The 15379-nt window shown below is 40.1% G+C and overlaps 1 protein-coding gene across 4 annotated transcripts in view; it reads right to left on the bottom strand.

Moving 5' to 3' along the window:
- Positions 1–1260: 1260 nt before the first annotated feature.
- The window catches only part of RNF24 (ring finger protein 24), a 55805-nt gene continuing 41686 nt past the window's right edge, over positions 1261–15379 (bottom strand). For 2 of the 4 annotated variants that reach the window (XM_072943869.1, XM_072943871.1), the window contains 4 exons: positions 8421–8463; positions 6327–6368; positions 4563–4642; positions 1261–3776 (listed from right to left, as the gene is read on the bottom strand). In XM_072943869.1, coding sequence (XP_072799970.1) covers positions 3638–3776; positions 4563–4642; positions 6327–6368; positions 8421–8463 — 304 coding nt within the window. In that variant the 3' untranslated portion in view covers positions 1261–3637. The remainder of the gene's footprint in view (positions 3777–4562; positions 4643–6326; positions 6369–8420; positions 8464–15379) is intronic. The other 2 variants (XR_012061657.1, XM_072943870.1) reach the window with 2 other exon arrangements.

Below are 15379 nucleotides of genomic sequence, written 5' to 3'. Positions count from 1 at the left end.
CAGCATGATGTCACCTAGTAGCAGCAGCTCCCATGACTCCAGGCCTGCTGCCCACCAGGCTCCGGACATGGTGGCCAATCCCCGCAAGTGCCAGTGAGGACACTGTTGCTGTAATCCCGGGGGGGGGGGCAAATAAGCAAACAGACTTTGAGAGGCTAACCTGCAGGAAGGCACATGGCTGGTGAGTGGCAAGGCAGTGTTCAAATCAGTCTCGGCACCTTTTCTGCCCAGAGCTCTGGGGATGCTGCCCTGCGTGCATAATTTCCCAGAAAGCCTCTCAGAAAAATAATTACAAATGGTTCAGAGTAGCTTAGCAGAGTGGGAGCAGGCCATGAAAATGACAAGCTTTGGAGTGGAGCTGTGGAAAGAACAGGGCCCAAGGTCATTCCTCTGATGGACCTGAAGGGCTAGGCACTGGGGAAAGGATCTATTTGTCAGCATTTGGTATGAGGCAATGGTGTGAGGTCCCCTGTACGCCTCAGCCCAGACTTCCTCATAGGCTCCCTGTCCCAATCTGGCCATTACTGTCTTGTCCTGTTCCTTGGCTAGGGACCTTCCTACTCGGGATAGGCCTAACCAAATCACTACGGCAAAGAAAAGTGGCATATGACAACTAGTGTCTTATGCCTGCTTAACCAGGAATCAAGTCAGGCTGGTTTTGTTCCCTGTTCGTAAAGCCAGCTGAATTCAGCTGCACCCCTAGTAACACCGAGATACTGACTCAGCCATCCATGGAGTCCAGTTGGGGCTGAGTTCTGCTCCACTAACCACAGCACGCAAGCAACACCAATCTGAGCTGCTTAAGACATATTAAGACCAAGTTAAAAAATCACCATGTCACCAGCCAGCAGCCAAAAGGCAGATCAGAGTCCTGACGTGTCTACAGATTAACAAAAGGTCAACAACTCATAGAGATAGATTCAGCCAGGGCAGCCCCCACTGGTCTCACTGTGGGGTGAGGTGTGAACTATCAAACAGTATTAAGAGATCCTTAACTTATTAAAAAAAAAAACCTGGATGGAGATTTAACCTTGTCTTTTCACACAAAACTGTGGTTTTAATCAGAATTAAAGGGAGACATAAATTAAACCCCGGCCATTCTGTTACAGCAGTGCAGCCCAGGGAAGTCCTGGAGGGAGCCCCAGGTGTGGGGAGCAAACACATCTGCACTGTGTTGCTGAGGTGTGAGAACTGCAGTTGACACTGGCCATGCTACAGCAGGACACCAAGCCAAGAAAAGAAAGACAACTACAAGCAGAGTGAACACGCTTAGTCCCACCTCCGTGAAAGAGCTGTATTTTTAAAAGCCGTCCACATTCACAAATGTTGAGGTCATGGGGTAAAGCAGACCCACGATGGTGCCTAGTGGAGAGTGCGTAGCATTCTCAAGCTCTCCTCTAACAGCTGGGCTTTGCGCCCAGTGCTATGCACCAACCACCTCAGCTTGCCTTTGGCTATGACACAGTGAGGTGAATTAATTTGCCTCCCTACAAATACGGACACACACGGATGGAAAAAGGCTGCAACTGAAAGGCTATATAATCCTACAAAAGCTGTGAGATGAAATAATTTGTAGTATAGAATACAAAAATTCCTCCTTTGTAGGGAAAAATTCTTTTTCCTATTGGAACTCCATAACAAAGATTTGTTCCAAAGCCATTATGTGAAAATGGTGAGTGCTGGCGATTACTGAGACTAGTCCAGAAGCAAGCCCACTTCTGACATTGCCAGTGACAACACCTCACTGTGAGCTGGGCGCTCTGCAGCATTCAGCTCTATTGTGCTATAACTAGAGGACGCAGAAACAGAGGACGAAAGTAGGAGCGTACAAACAGTTCTTTTCATGGGTGCCAAACAGGCTAAGGCTTTCATATAAAAATATTCCACACCTCCCTTGCCCTGTTTAAAGCAGCAGTCCAATTGGCATACCACGAAGAGGTCACACATAGGAAACAGCCAATTCTGACCAACTGGATCTGTAACTTTCCAAACTGGACTCTGCCCAGCACTTTTCTAGGCTAATGGGAATTTTCCTCCTCATCTGATCCCAGCCACCTGAGCCAAAGACAGGTTCCCTCTCCCATTCTAAGATGGCAGAGGCTGGATTCCAAAAGAATTCCTGGAGACATGCCATGAACACAGTAGCAAAGCTTCCTTCACTCTCCAAATCATGCAGGCTGTATTTCCAAGGAGAAACTGCCCCCACTCACACCTGTGGGATGGAGCAGAGGCAAAGAAAGCTGTCAACAAGGAGTCCACCCCTAAGATGGAAAGAGGTGGAGAGCAGGGCTGTGGAAAAGAACTTCCTACCTGACCCACCGCTGCTTCATATAGTTAACTTATACAATTTTCATGAATCCTAATGGACTCTGAGTCATTTCTAGAAAAGTTGGACAGAAAGAGCCAAAGAGCAGCATGCATTTCTCTCCCATCAAGACACCTCAACTAGTTACCCCAAGTGTGAATGCTGAGGCACACACCCACGGCAAACAGCCCCGCAGGAGCTTCCTGAAGCCACGGTTTCAAGTGGATCCCCACCTTTGGAATAACAGGGGTCAATCTTATTTGGGAAGATTTAAATCATTAAAAAGTTAACAACAGGCATTTTCTCAAGTAGGAAGAGAGCAGGAGAGGGAAGAGAACAGAGGGAAGGACACAGAGGCAAGGAGTTCAGCATCCTCCTCTCAGCTCACCAGGGCCAGGAGGACTGGCCATTATCAGAAAGATGCTCCTCTTCGGAGCCGTGTGAGGCGCTCGCAGCAGCTCCCTACTCAGGCAGTGGGCCGAGACCGGCAGCTAGGCTGGAACCACACTGTGTACATGGGGATGTGGGCAGCACCCTTGGGTCCCCGGGTCACGCAGGGACAGCATGGGCTCAGAGGCCCACCCCCTGCTGTGGCTCCTGATAGCAGCTTGGCTGTGCCTCACTGGTGAGCGGGAGGGGGAAGTAAGAGGAAATGGCTTCTGACCAGACCTTTCCAAGTGCATCTAATGTTTTTAGCTTAGATCATCTGATAAGCAAGTCTTGTGAACTCAAGGGAGAACTGGTGGCAAGGGACACTGCTGCTCTGTTGTAACCAAAGCCCTTGGGTTTCAAGACGACCTTATCAAAGGAACTTAACGTGAAAAGCCTTGTTGGCACTGCCTCCGGCACTGGAACCGGCTGGGTGTGGGCTGAGGTAACCACTGTTTTCACTTGGCTCAGGGGCTGCCCGGAGGGTCTGCTGCTGCCCAGGCACGCGGTCTGTCCTGTCACAGGGTGGTGGCTTTAAAGACCGGTCCCTCCTCTAACACTTGTGTTTATCTTCCCTTCTGGTTGATAAAGATTCACCTTAACATGGAGATAAGTGTCTGGGAGACAGAGAGTAATGGAGTTAGCAAGAGACCCTTGTGAAGTTTCCTGACCCAAACCCGAAGGCTCATCCACTCCTCTTCTCATGGGGTAGTGTCAGAGTACTTTGGTTGTCACAAGACCCAGAAGTCTGGGTTCCCAGCTCAGCTGGCCCAAGAGTTCTTCATGTGGCAAAGAAAGTGGCAACTGGTGCCCCAGGTAGCGCAGCCAGCACAGAGACTGCTTCTGTTCTTCCCGGCTCCAGGCAGACGCTGGATCCTGCAACAGTCTGACCCTTGTGGTGAGCTATGCAATGTTCTCTGCCCCAGGGAGGGGCCCCTGTGGGGGTCCACGGTCCTGCTTACTATGCAACTGGGCCAGCTGCAGAACTGGCATGTTGCACAGGGGACACACTTTGCGAACCTCCAGCCACTTAATAAGGCACCTGCAGAACGAGACACCACAGGGAGATGTCAGTCTCATGGCACCCCTGTCCACGTGTCTCACATGAACACATCTGTTGCCCAGAGCTGGGGACTGGGCGACCAGCCCGGTCCAGAAGAGTTCTCCCACCAGGCGGAAAGCGCATTTCACCCTCTGGAGGAACCAGAGACTCCAGTCTTCCAAAAGGTGATACAATGAAGCCACAGACAGCATGCTACACCCTCAGTCACCCATGACTTCTTAAACAATGAAGTACACTGAGGAGTGGTGGGGATGAGTATAAATTAAATTTTCTAACAGAAATGCAAAACACATACAATTGCAAGAGAAGGGGGAATATTAAATATGTCTGTAGGAATGGGGAGGAGATGGTTCCACACTACTATTTACATTCAGACTTAACTTATTTTGTTTTAAAACAACTATGGTTTTGATTAAAGTAAGTTTTTAGGAATGGAAACTCTCATTGGAAAGTTCTGGTTAAATAGCTCTTTATAGCCTGGGCTCCAAGGAGGTGTAGGCTTGTCTGGCTCTTTGCCTGAAGTCCTGCCTCAGTGGTCATATTCTACCACCCGGTTCCTTCCTAATGTCACGGTCATTCACACACACACACGCACGCACGCACGCACGCACGCACGCCCCACCCTGCAGGGTGCCTTCGGCTTTTTGCATTATAAGCCAATCATAAAGCTACCAAGCTTGTCGGGCACCGCCCCAAGCCCACAAATGAGTTGGTCAACGTGCCTCAAACTCAGGTGCCCTTAAATAATTCCACATTAATACTCACTTTCTGTGGAAGGCATGCTTACATGGACAAATCCCCAACTCATCTCGAGGCTTGAAGTCTTCTAGACACACTGCACAGAGCTGAAAAACAAATTCACAGATGAGACAAAGTATCTGAGAAGCACTCTCCCAGGCCAAAGTAAAGTGCAGGCCCCTGAGGGCCAGCTCTCTGAAGGGACTTACAATGTCCCACAACTCTTTAAGCGAAAGAAACAGGCTCGAATGGGCGAGGTCTTCTGAAGAAGAGTCTTCTGTGCTTCCCATCACATGTCTTCAAGACAGAGGGCAGATGGGAGAAGACAGAAAGCAAGAGACAGGTTCCTTTACTTTGGTGCCATCAGAAGAGTCTGACAGGTTTATTCTCACCAGATAGACTGACCACAATGTGATTTTCTGTGCTATGCCAAGGGGCTGACTATCCGCAGGGAATGTTCTGCCTGCTTGGCAGCATGGCCCTTGAAGGGACCACTCACACCCTAGGACAGGCCCTGGGGATCTCCTTTCTCTGGCTTTTATAATGTATAAACTATAAACCAGGGCAAAGCCTGCAGTAACATGCTTTTTGTAGTTCCTGGGGCCCCTTACTTTGGCACTGTACTTCTGTCAGTGTCTGTCTTTGTCATATAAAAAGTTATGCAAGAGTCACTGAATTGAAACTTACAAAAATGGGAAGATGGGGCCAGGATTGCTCTGACAGGTGGCTAGGCTCCACTGCTTGGAAAGAAGCCTTCTTCACATCCAGAGGCTAGGTTCTAACCACTACTTCTTAGACACTTACCAGTGCCCAGGGGCACCAGTATCAGCCCATTTACTCTCTTTACAGAGAGGGAGACTGAAACTCAGAGCAATAACCATGTTGCCTGAGGCTGGGGCCCCTGGTTCTGGTGCACTTCTGTCCGCCCAAAGTTTGAACTCCTCCCTGCGTGCTTCCCTGTCCATCTCCAGGGGTGCTGGTTCAACCATCACCATTTCTTGTGCAAACTGCTGACCTGCCTCCCCGTCACCTGTTTCTTAACCTATAACATTAACCCAGTATTCTTAGGCTAAGTGACAGGACATGTGGGTCCTTGGGGCCCCATGGCCAGTGCTGGGAATGCTGGTCTTCCCAACACCCTTCTCCAGGGAGCAGGAGAATGGACAACTGTCTTATCAGATCTGGCATTACTGCTGATACCGCAGGAGAGCAGGGAGGAAGGCAGGACAGACGGCTGGCCTTGGCTCAGACACCCACTAGCTGTGTCACTTCAGCCATCACGATGCCTCTCAAGCTCTGCCCCTTCATCTGTAAAGTGAGGATGCTACCTGCCACCATCTCCTGCCTGGGACTGTCACCACCTAGGCAGTTAGTCACCACCTAGGCACCAGCAATACCAGCTGTTTTTATTCATATTTAAATTTAGTGATGGGAGCACTATTTTCAAGCCCATTTTTAAATAAATGCAGTACTTCATTTATTATTTTTTTTAATGGAGGTACTGGGGACTGAACCCAGGACCTCGTGCATGCTAAGCATGTGCTCTACCACTGAGCAACATCCACTCCCCCAAGCCCATTTTTGTTTTCTGGAGGAAGGCTGTGAACAAGCTGTGGATAAAGATGAGAAACTAGCAGTTCCAGCCTTGGGATGACCTTCCTGGGCCTCAGCTTCCCATCTGTAAAGGGGGAATGATGTTCCACCTCCTAGACTGTATGAACAGGTCCTCAGGCCTTAAACACCCAGCTCCTCTCCCAGCACAGCCTTCTGAAATATTTATCAACAACTTACCTCATGTAAATTCAGTTCTTTTACTTTCTCTTTTAATATAACCTGTAAGACAAAAAGTATGCTCTTATGCCCACTTACATCTATAATTTAAAAAGTTTCTCATTATACTCACAAATATTTTTCTTTTGTGTATATAGCTTATTTTCCCTCATATTCAGTATTGGAGAGAATCTCTTTTACAGTTTGAGACAGAACATTTTAGCAACATTCTTTTAACTTGAGCAATGATGCAATATTCTCCTGAAAAGCAATTTTAAAATCTCTTTGAGAATATATTAAATTTTGGGAAAAGACATTGACACATGCCTATCTGGAGTTAAGTGCTAATATGGGCGGAAAATAAATGAGATTGCTTGCCTTATGATTTAGTAAAACACAGTATTGGCTTGTGGGATTGACTGATAACTTATAAAAGATTAAAAAGTAAGTCAATTGTTATTTTGAAAGTTTTGCTTATTATTATATATCATGATCCTCAGAAAATTTTATGTTATGTAAAATGGGCTTAAAGTTCATCCAGGTGCTGTCCCCAATCTGACTTTGTGGTGACTGGCTGTCAGTTAAAAGGAATATAAAATGACAAGAAGGCAGATTACTATTTAAAAAGAATATTTCTAAGAATAAACTTAGTTTACTAGAGTTATATTTCATTTTAAAGTGAAAAAACGGGCAAGTGAAATTTGGGGAAAATTTCTAAATCTTGAGTATCTAAACCAAAAATCGTTTTGAGGACAAGTCATATTTCCAGAAATAGCAACCAGAAACTACCATCCAGCTAAGCAGGGATGTACTAAATTTCCAATTCAGTGTGTGTGTGTGTGTGTGTATGTATGTATGTATGTAGATATACACATATACACATACACTTTTTTTTCTCATTCAGTATATTTTAAAGACCATTTTTGCCATCTGTCTTGTGACTTAATTATTTCTATCAATCTCACCTTTTAAATGACCACCATGGCCAATTTTAATCTCTAGTTAGCTTACATTCAAATATCTTGCAGGTTGTCAAGATGACGATAGAACTGAGACAAAAGGATTCATTCATTTAGAAAACTAAAACATTCATTTCTTTACATGAATCCCACATAAGACCCATGGGGAAGAATGGACATCTAAGGAGCTCACCATTGAGTTCAGATTTCAGAGACACACAAAAGATGGACAAAAAGATATGGGATCCTAAAATGATTACATGGCTCTGTAACATGAGCGTCAGCAAGATTAAAGACCCAAATAAACTGAAGCTTGCCCTCCCAACCCCCTCCCCCACAAATGGCTACAGACAACAAAAATAGTTTTATGCTTAGGGTCAAAAGAAAATTAAGGAACACTTAGGCCCACTGTTTGGTGTCAGTGGTAAAATATTAACAGATAACACATGTAACAAATTTTACTGGCTTTCAAGAAAAGCTAAATTATTACCTTAAGTAACAAATCAGCAAAGGGATAGTACAAAGGGCTGGGGGTTAACAGGAATGATCCAAGTATTTGGACTTCTAATGGTGTGATGTGAGCTAACATTTAAAATACAAAGGGGAGGACATGAGATCACTATAATATAGCTGGTTACCTCTGAGGAACTAGTATGTCTTCTAATAAAGAAGGAGGTAAAAAATTCATTTAACTGGGGAGGAGGGTATAGCTCAGTGGTAGTGTGCATGCTTAGCATGTACAAGGATCTGGGTTCAATCCCCAGGACCTCCATTAACTAAATACATAAATATATCTAATTACCTACTCCCACTAAAAAAAATAACAACAAAAATTCATTTAATGGAATCTCTGAACTCCATTTAGGGTAACAGTAACAGTAAGGATTTTAAGCTACAGCATTTCCTTTTAGCAAAATGTTGGCCAAAGTTCCCTGTTAAATTACTTTATCATCTGAACTTTCTATAACTTCAAGTAATACTTAAGAAGGAAAAGAATACTTGAAGTGAAGTTGATCTATTTTGTAATGCAAACTGGCAAGCAAAATACTAAAATGAACACAAGTAAATCCAATCCCAGTTTAAAATATGAATGGAACTCCAAATTCTCATTTTAGGTAAGAAACATCAAAGCCAATCTTAAGTAAATCTTGCTCACCTGTTTGTAGGCATAAAATTCTTTGTGTGCTTGATGTCTTAGCCTAAAAGACAGAAATGAGCAATGCAATATTGAGATTTCTAATACAACAATTTGAAAAAAAATTTAATTGCTGATTTTTGGTATTAATTTATATCATTTATGGTTTTAAATCCAGAATCTTTATTCTAGAATACACCCAAATGACATATCTGTTACATGTTATAAGAAAGTGAACAGTGAACTATAAAATGTTATCCAAATATATAAGTTCAAGTAAAATCTTGTTAAAACAAAAGATCAAATATTTTAATGAAGATGCCTCAATTCTTTTTTTAGTGATGACAGCCTACATATTCCAATATTTATCACATTTTTCTTAATTAAAGAATTGAAGTATAACATATACCTAATAATGTACATAAGCCTTAAGAATATAGATATTAAAAATAATTTTATGTACGTATACATACACAACAGTGCAACTGTCACCCAGATCAATACATAGAACATTTCTAGCATCCCTCAAATGACACTTCCCAATCAATGTCCATTCCAAACACTATCCTACTTTTTATCGTTGTAGATTAACTATGCTTATTTTTGAACTACATAAATGGATCATTTCGGTATATACTCTTTTGGCTTCCTTCAGTCAACAGTTACTTGTGGAATTCATCCAGGTTGTTGGGGTAATTATCTTGTTGACTGACATACATTGTTTCTTTGTATGAATGAACATAAAGCTATTTATTTATCCATTCTACTGTTGACAAATATTTAGGTTACTTCCAGTTTTGGGCTATTATGACTAAAACTGTTATACAAATTCTTCTACACGTCTTTCAGTGGACATATAGACTCACTGCTGTCGAGCATATGCTCAGGAGTAGAACTCCTAGTTCAAAGCACTTGTAGCAATTTCTACTCCTATAGGCAATGCATGAAAGCTCTAGTTGTTCCACAGCTTTGCCACTGCTTGGTAGGGTCAGTTTAAAATTTTTTAGCCAATCTGGTGGGTGTTCAGTGGTATCCCATTTTGGTTTTAATTTTGCATTTCCCAAATAATGTTTAGGGCCCTTTCATATGTTTATTGCCCATTTGAGTATCTTCTTTTATGAAATGCCTGTTTTAAGTCTGTTGTCCATTTAAAAAAATGAGTTGGCTATCTTTTTTCTTATTGATTGTAGGAGTTCTTTAAACATTTTAGATCCAAGTTCTATGCTGGGTCTATGTATTGCAACTATCTTCTCCTACTCTATTGCTTGCCTTTTCATTCTCTTAATGTTATCTTTTGATGAACTGAAGCTTTTAAGTCAAACTTGTCAACTCTTCCCAATATCAGCTCTTTTTGTGTGCAGTTAAAGCAATCTGCCTACTCCCAGATCATGAAGATACTCTTTTGTGTGTGTTGTGAAAATAATGTTATTTTACATGTCATATTTAGGTCTATGATCCATTTGAAATTAGTCTTTATATACGACGCGAGGCAGGGGTCAAGATTCTTTTTATCTACATGCAGACTTTCATTTGATTCATTTATTAAAAAGATCCACCTTTCCCCATTGTGTTGCAATGGCACATCTGTTGTAAGTCAGACCCAGTATGTGGTTGTATTTCTAGAGTTTCTATTCTGTTCCATTGGTTTATTTTCCCATCCTTGTGTACAGGGTTGAACAGTGTCTCCTCAAAAATTCATGTCAAACTGCTACCTCCAAATGAAATCTTATTTAGGAACAGAGTCTTTGCAGGCTACTTATTAGTTAAAACGAGGTCATATTAGGATTAGGGTAGACCCCAAATCCAGTATTACTGCTGTCCTTAGAACAAGAGGAGAGGACACGTGGAGACACAGGGAAGAAGCCCAGGTGAAGACAGAGGCGGAGACCGAAGGGATGCAGCTACAAGCCAAAGAGGATCAAAGATTGCTGATAACCACCAGGACCTAAGAAGAGGCAAGGAAGGGTCCTCCCCTAGATAGCCTTCAGAGGTAGCATGGTCCTGCCAGCACCTTAATTTTGAACTTTCAGCCTTACATTTCTGTTGTTTTAAGCCATCTGGCTTGTGGTACTGTGTTACAAAAGCTCTGGGAAACTAACGCACTTTGTGTCAATACCATGCCAGTTTTTAAAATAAACGTTTATTTTGAAATAATCTTTGACTTAGGCAAGTTGCAAAAAATATCAGAGTTTACATACTTCTCTCTCTGGTTTTCCAACACTCACATTTTACACAACCATAGTACAATGACCAAAACCAGGAAATTTACACTGATATTTTGATATTAATATTTGTACAATATTAATTAAACATTTTATTCAAATTTCACTAGTTTTTTTCACTAATGTCCTTTTCCTGTTTTGTGATCCAATCCAAGATCCCACTTTGCATCTAGTTATGGCTCCTTAGCTTCCTCCGATTTGTGGTAGTTCCGCAGTTTTTCCTTGTTTTTCAAGATTTTGATCACTTGGTTATGGCAGTGTCCACCGGGTCTCTCTACAGTAAAGTTACTATTTTCCCCTTTGTAACTGATCAATATCTTGGGGAAGAGATGTTGAATCAATGCAAATGTCCTATTTTTTCTCAAGCTTTTGCTCACTTGATTTTAGCACCCATCTTGCCTACAACTGTAGTGTTTGCCTGGTGGTGGTTTTGTAGTTACCTAAATCCTTGTACGTTTATTAACTGGAGTTCTTCTGTAAGGAAGAGATGTCCCTTCTTCCTCATTCATTTATATCAGCATGGACTCATGGATATTTGTTTTAGTCTATGGTTATAATTCAATATTATCATTTATTTTGTTGTTCAAATTGATTTAGGCTTTTAGGTGCTCCTTTAGGTTGAGTCTTGTGTCCCTTCAACATGCCCTCATCCTTTTCCATGCATTTCCTTGCTTACTGGCACCAAAAGATGTTACAGGCTTATTTGTATTTTCCTTGCTCTACTTGTGGAATTAACTGTTTCTTCCAAAGAGCCTTGGTTCTTTTTATTGGAGAATAATATTAGAAACCAAGACCTGGGTGCTAAGTGAATAGTACTGGAGCTTTGTAACAAGTCTTGGGGTCCAGCAGTGTTAAGTCCTTAAGCTTTGTTCTTCTTAACTATCTTAGCCATTCTTGGTCTTCTGCATTTCCATGTAAATTTCATGAGCTTGTCAATTTCCAGAAAACATGTTAGGGTTTTGATCATGATTGTGTTTAATTTAGAGATCAGTTGGGGGAAGAACTGACATCTTTGCAAGGGAGTGAGTTTCCAACCCATGAACACATCATACTCTATTTACCAGAGCTTCCTTCTCTGCACACGTTCCTACGTAGAACACTTATATATCCTTCAAATTTATTCCTAGATATTTGGAAAGTTTTGATCTACTATAAATGGCGTTTAAAAAATTTTAATTTTCTAAATCTTTGTTGCTACTACATAGAAAAAACCCTCAATTTCTGTATATTGATCCTTTATCTAGTGACTTGCTCAGTTCACTTACTAAATGTAAATATTTCATCTGCAGAATCTTTTGGATTTTTAATATATACATTTTGTCTGCAAATAGTGACACTCTAAACTCTGCCTATTTAATCTTAACATATTTTGCTTCTTTATTCTTTATTTCACTTCTTTTCCTTTCTTCTTTTTTCCTGCACTGGCTAGGGCCTCCAGTACAATGTGAAGTAAAAGTGGTGATAGTGAATGTCCTTATCAATATGTTACTATAAAGTACGATGTTACTATTAAGTATGATTTTTTGGTAGATATTCTTGATTCAAATAAACAAAATTCCCTTATATCCTAGTTTTAGATTAAAAAAATCATGAATATACTTTAATTTTTATCAAATGCTTTTTTCACCCCCCCCCCTTTTTTTTACTGTTAATGTGGTATATTGTACTGACTGATTTTGAATGTTAAAACAACCTTCATTCCTGAACAAATCCCATTTGGTTGTGATGTACTACCCTTCTGTACATCCCTAAACTTGATTTACTAATATTTTGTTCATGAGAGAGATTAGTCTATATCTGTAATTTCCTTTCTTGTAATGTTCTTGCCAAGCTTTGGAATCAAAATTAGCTGGCCTCATATGAGTTGAGAAGTATTTCTTCTACTTCTGTTCTCTGGAAAAGTCATATAAGAGTAGTATTTTTTCCTTAAATGTTTGGAGGAATTCACTGGTGAAGCTACCTGGCTTGCAGTTTCTTTGCAGGAATGCTTTAATAAATAACACAATTTCTTACTAGATATATAATTATTAATGTTTCTATTTTTTCCTGAGTCAGATTTTTAAAAAGTTACTTTTCTTTATTGTATCACATAACATACAATTAACCATCTTACAGTGTATAATTCAGTGGTATTTCATGTATCACAATGTTGTGCAACCACCAGTTCTCTTTAGTTTCAAAACTTTTTCATCAGAAAACATCTGAGGGCATGGGGGGTATAGTTCAGTGATAAAGCACATGCTTAGCACACACGAGGTCCTGGGTTTAATTCCCTATACCTCCATTAAAAAAAAAAAGCTCAGAAAACATCTGGTACTCATTAAGTAGTTGCTCCCCATTCCCCCATCTCTGGCAATCTCTAATCTGCTTTCTGTCTCTCTGGATTTGTATAGATATATTACATTAAAAGAAACTGTACGTGACCCCTTTCTCTCTGGCTTTTCATTTAGCATGTTTTCAAGGCTGTTCCTACTTGTAGTATGTATCAGTACTTCCCTCCTTTTTATGGCTGACATTTCACTGTATGTATATGCCACAATTTGTTGGTCCATTCATTTGTTGATGAGCATTTGGGTTGTTTATACCTTTTGGCCATTATGAATAATGCTATAAAAAAGCACTGTGTACAAACTTCTGTGTGGACATCTCTCTTCATCTGTCTTGGGGATACACCTAAGTGAAATCTCTGAGTCATGTGGTAATTCTGTGTTTAACTTTGGAAGGAACTGCTGAACTCTTCCATAGCAGCTGTACTGTTTTACATTCCCACCAGCAATGTATGAGGGTTCCTAGTCCTCCACATTCTAGCTAACACTTAAAACTTTGCATATTTTTAAATACGGCATCCTAGCAGTTGTGAAGTGGTATCTTACTGTAGTTTTAATTTGCATTTCCTTAATGACCAATGCTGCTGAACATCTTTTCATGTGCTTGTTTGCCATCTGTATATTTTCTTTGCAGAAATGGCTATTTAAGTCCTTTATCTGCTTTTAAATTCAGTTGTCTTTTTGTTGTTGAGTTGTAAGAGTTTTATACACACACACACACACACACACACATATTCTGGATATTAAAACCCTTATCAGATATATGTGATTTGCAGATATTTCTCTCCCATTCTGTAGGTTGTTTTTTAACTTTCTTGATAATGTTCTTTGATACACAAATATTTTTAATTTTTATAAGTTCAATTAATCTATTTTTTCTTTTGTTGCTTGTGCTTTTGGTGTCAAATCTAAGAATCCATTGTAATTCGAGGTCATGAAAATTTCCTCCTGTTTTTCCTCCAAGAGTTTTATAGTTTTAGCTCTTACATTTAGGTCGCTGATTTATTTTTTGAGTTAATTTTTATGTAGGAAATGAGATAGGGGTTGAACTTCATTCTTTTACAGGTATCATTCAGTTGTTTCACCTTTGAAGAGACTACTCTCTCCCCACTAAACTGTGGCACCCTGATCAAAAATCAATAGGCCACAGATGTTTGGGTTTATTTCTGGACTCTCAATTCTACTTCAGTGTCTATTCCTATGCCAGTACCATACGTTTTAATTACTGTAGCTTTGAAGTAAGTTTTGAAATTGCAAAGTGTGAGTCTTCTACTATGTTTTTCCTTTTCAGTACTGCTTTGGCTATTTGGGGCCCCTTGCGGTTCTAAATGAATTGAGGAGCAGTTTCTCCATTTCTGCATAAAAGGTTATTGTAATTTTGATAGCCTTTGCATTGAATCTGTAGGTTGCTTTGAGGAGTATTGGCATCTTAATAATATTAAGTCTTCTAATCCATGAACATAGGATGTCTTTCCATTTATTTAGGTCTTCTTTATTTTAGCAGTATTTTGTAATTTTCAGCGTACAAGTCTTTCATTTCCTTGGTTAAATTTATTTCTAGGAATTTTATTCTTTCGGATGCTATTCCAAATGTTTTGTTTATTTCCTTTTCAGATTGTCCCTTGCTAGAGTACAGAAATATAACTGATTTTTTTTTTTTGGTGTTGATTTTGTATTCTCAAAGTTATTTTGTTTACGAGTTGTAGATTTTTTTTTTTGGTGTGGATTCTATGGGAATGTCTATATATAGAATCATGTCATCTGCAAAAAGAGATAGTTTACTTCTTTTTTTCCAGTTGGATGCCCTGTATTTCTTTGTTGCCTAACTGCTCTGGCTAGAACTTCTAGTACAAAGATGAATAGCAGTGGTGAAAACGGGTATCTTTGTCTTGTTCCAGATCTTATAGGGAAAGCTTTCAGTTTTTCACCATTGAGTACGATATTAATTGTGGTTTTTTCATAAATTCTATTTCTTATGTCAGTTTTAATGTGCTATATTTTTTTCTAGAAAAATGTCTAATTCAACTAAAACTTCAAGTTTATTGGTATAAAGTTGTTTATAATATCCTTTGCAATCTTTTTAATGTTTGTAGAATTTGTAGTAATGCCCCCCCTTTCATTTCTGATATTACTAAATTTATGTTTTCTCTTCTTTTCCTGGACATCTTCCTAGAAGTTCATCAATTTTGTTAATCTTTTAAGAATCAGCTTTTGATTTCAATAATTTTATTATAAATTTATTTTCTATTTCATTGGTTTTTGTGCTTCGCGTTTTAATTTTCTTCCTTCTATTTTCTTTTGTATTTAATTGACTTTTTCTAGTTTCATAAAAGGAAAATTCATATGAATGGTGTTCAGTCTTTCTTGTCTAATACATGATTTCAAAACTATAAATTTCTCCTAATTAGCCCAAATTTATTAATCATGTAAT

The sequence above is a fragment of the Vicugna pacos genome, chromosome 19, assembly GCF_048564905.1.
Source record: "Vicugna pacos chromosome 19, VicPac4, whole genome shotgun sequence".
Taxonomy (NCBI): Eukaryota; Metazoa; Chordata; class Mammalia; order Artiodactyla; family Camelidae; genus Vicugna; species Vicugna pacos.
This window is presented reverse-complemented; position numbering and strand designations above follow the sequence as displayed.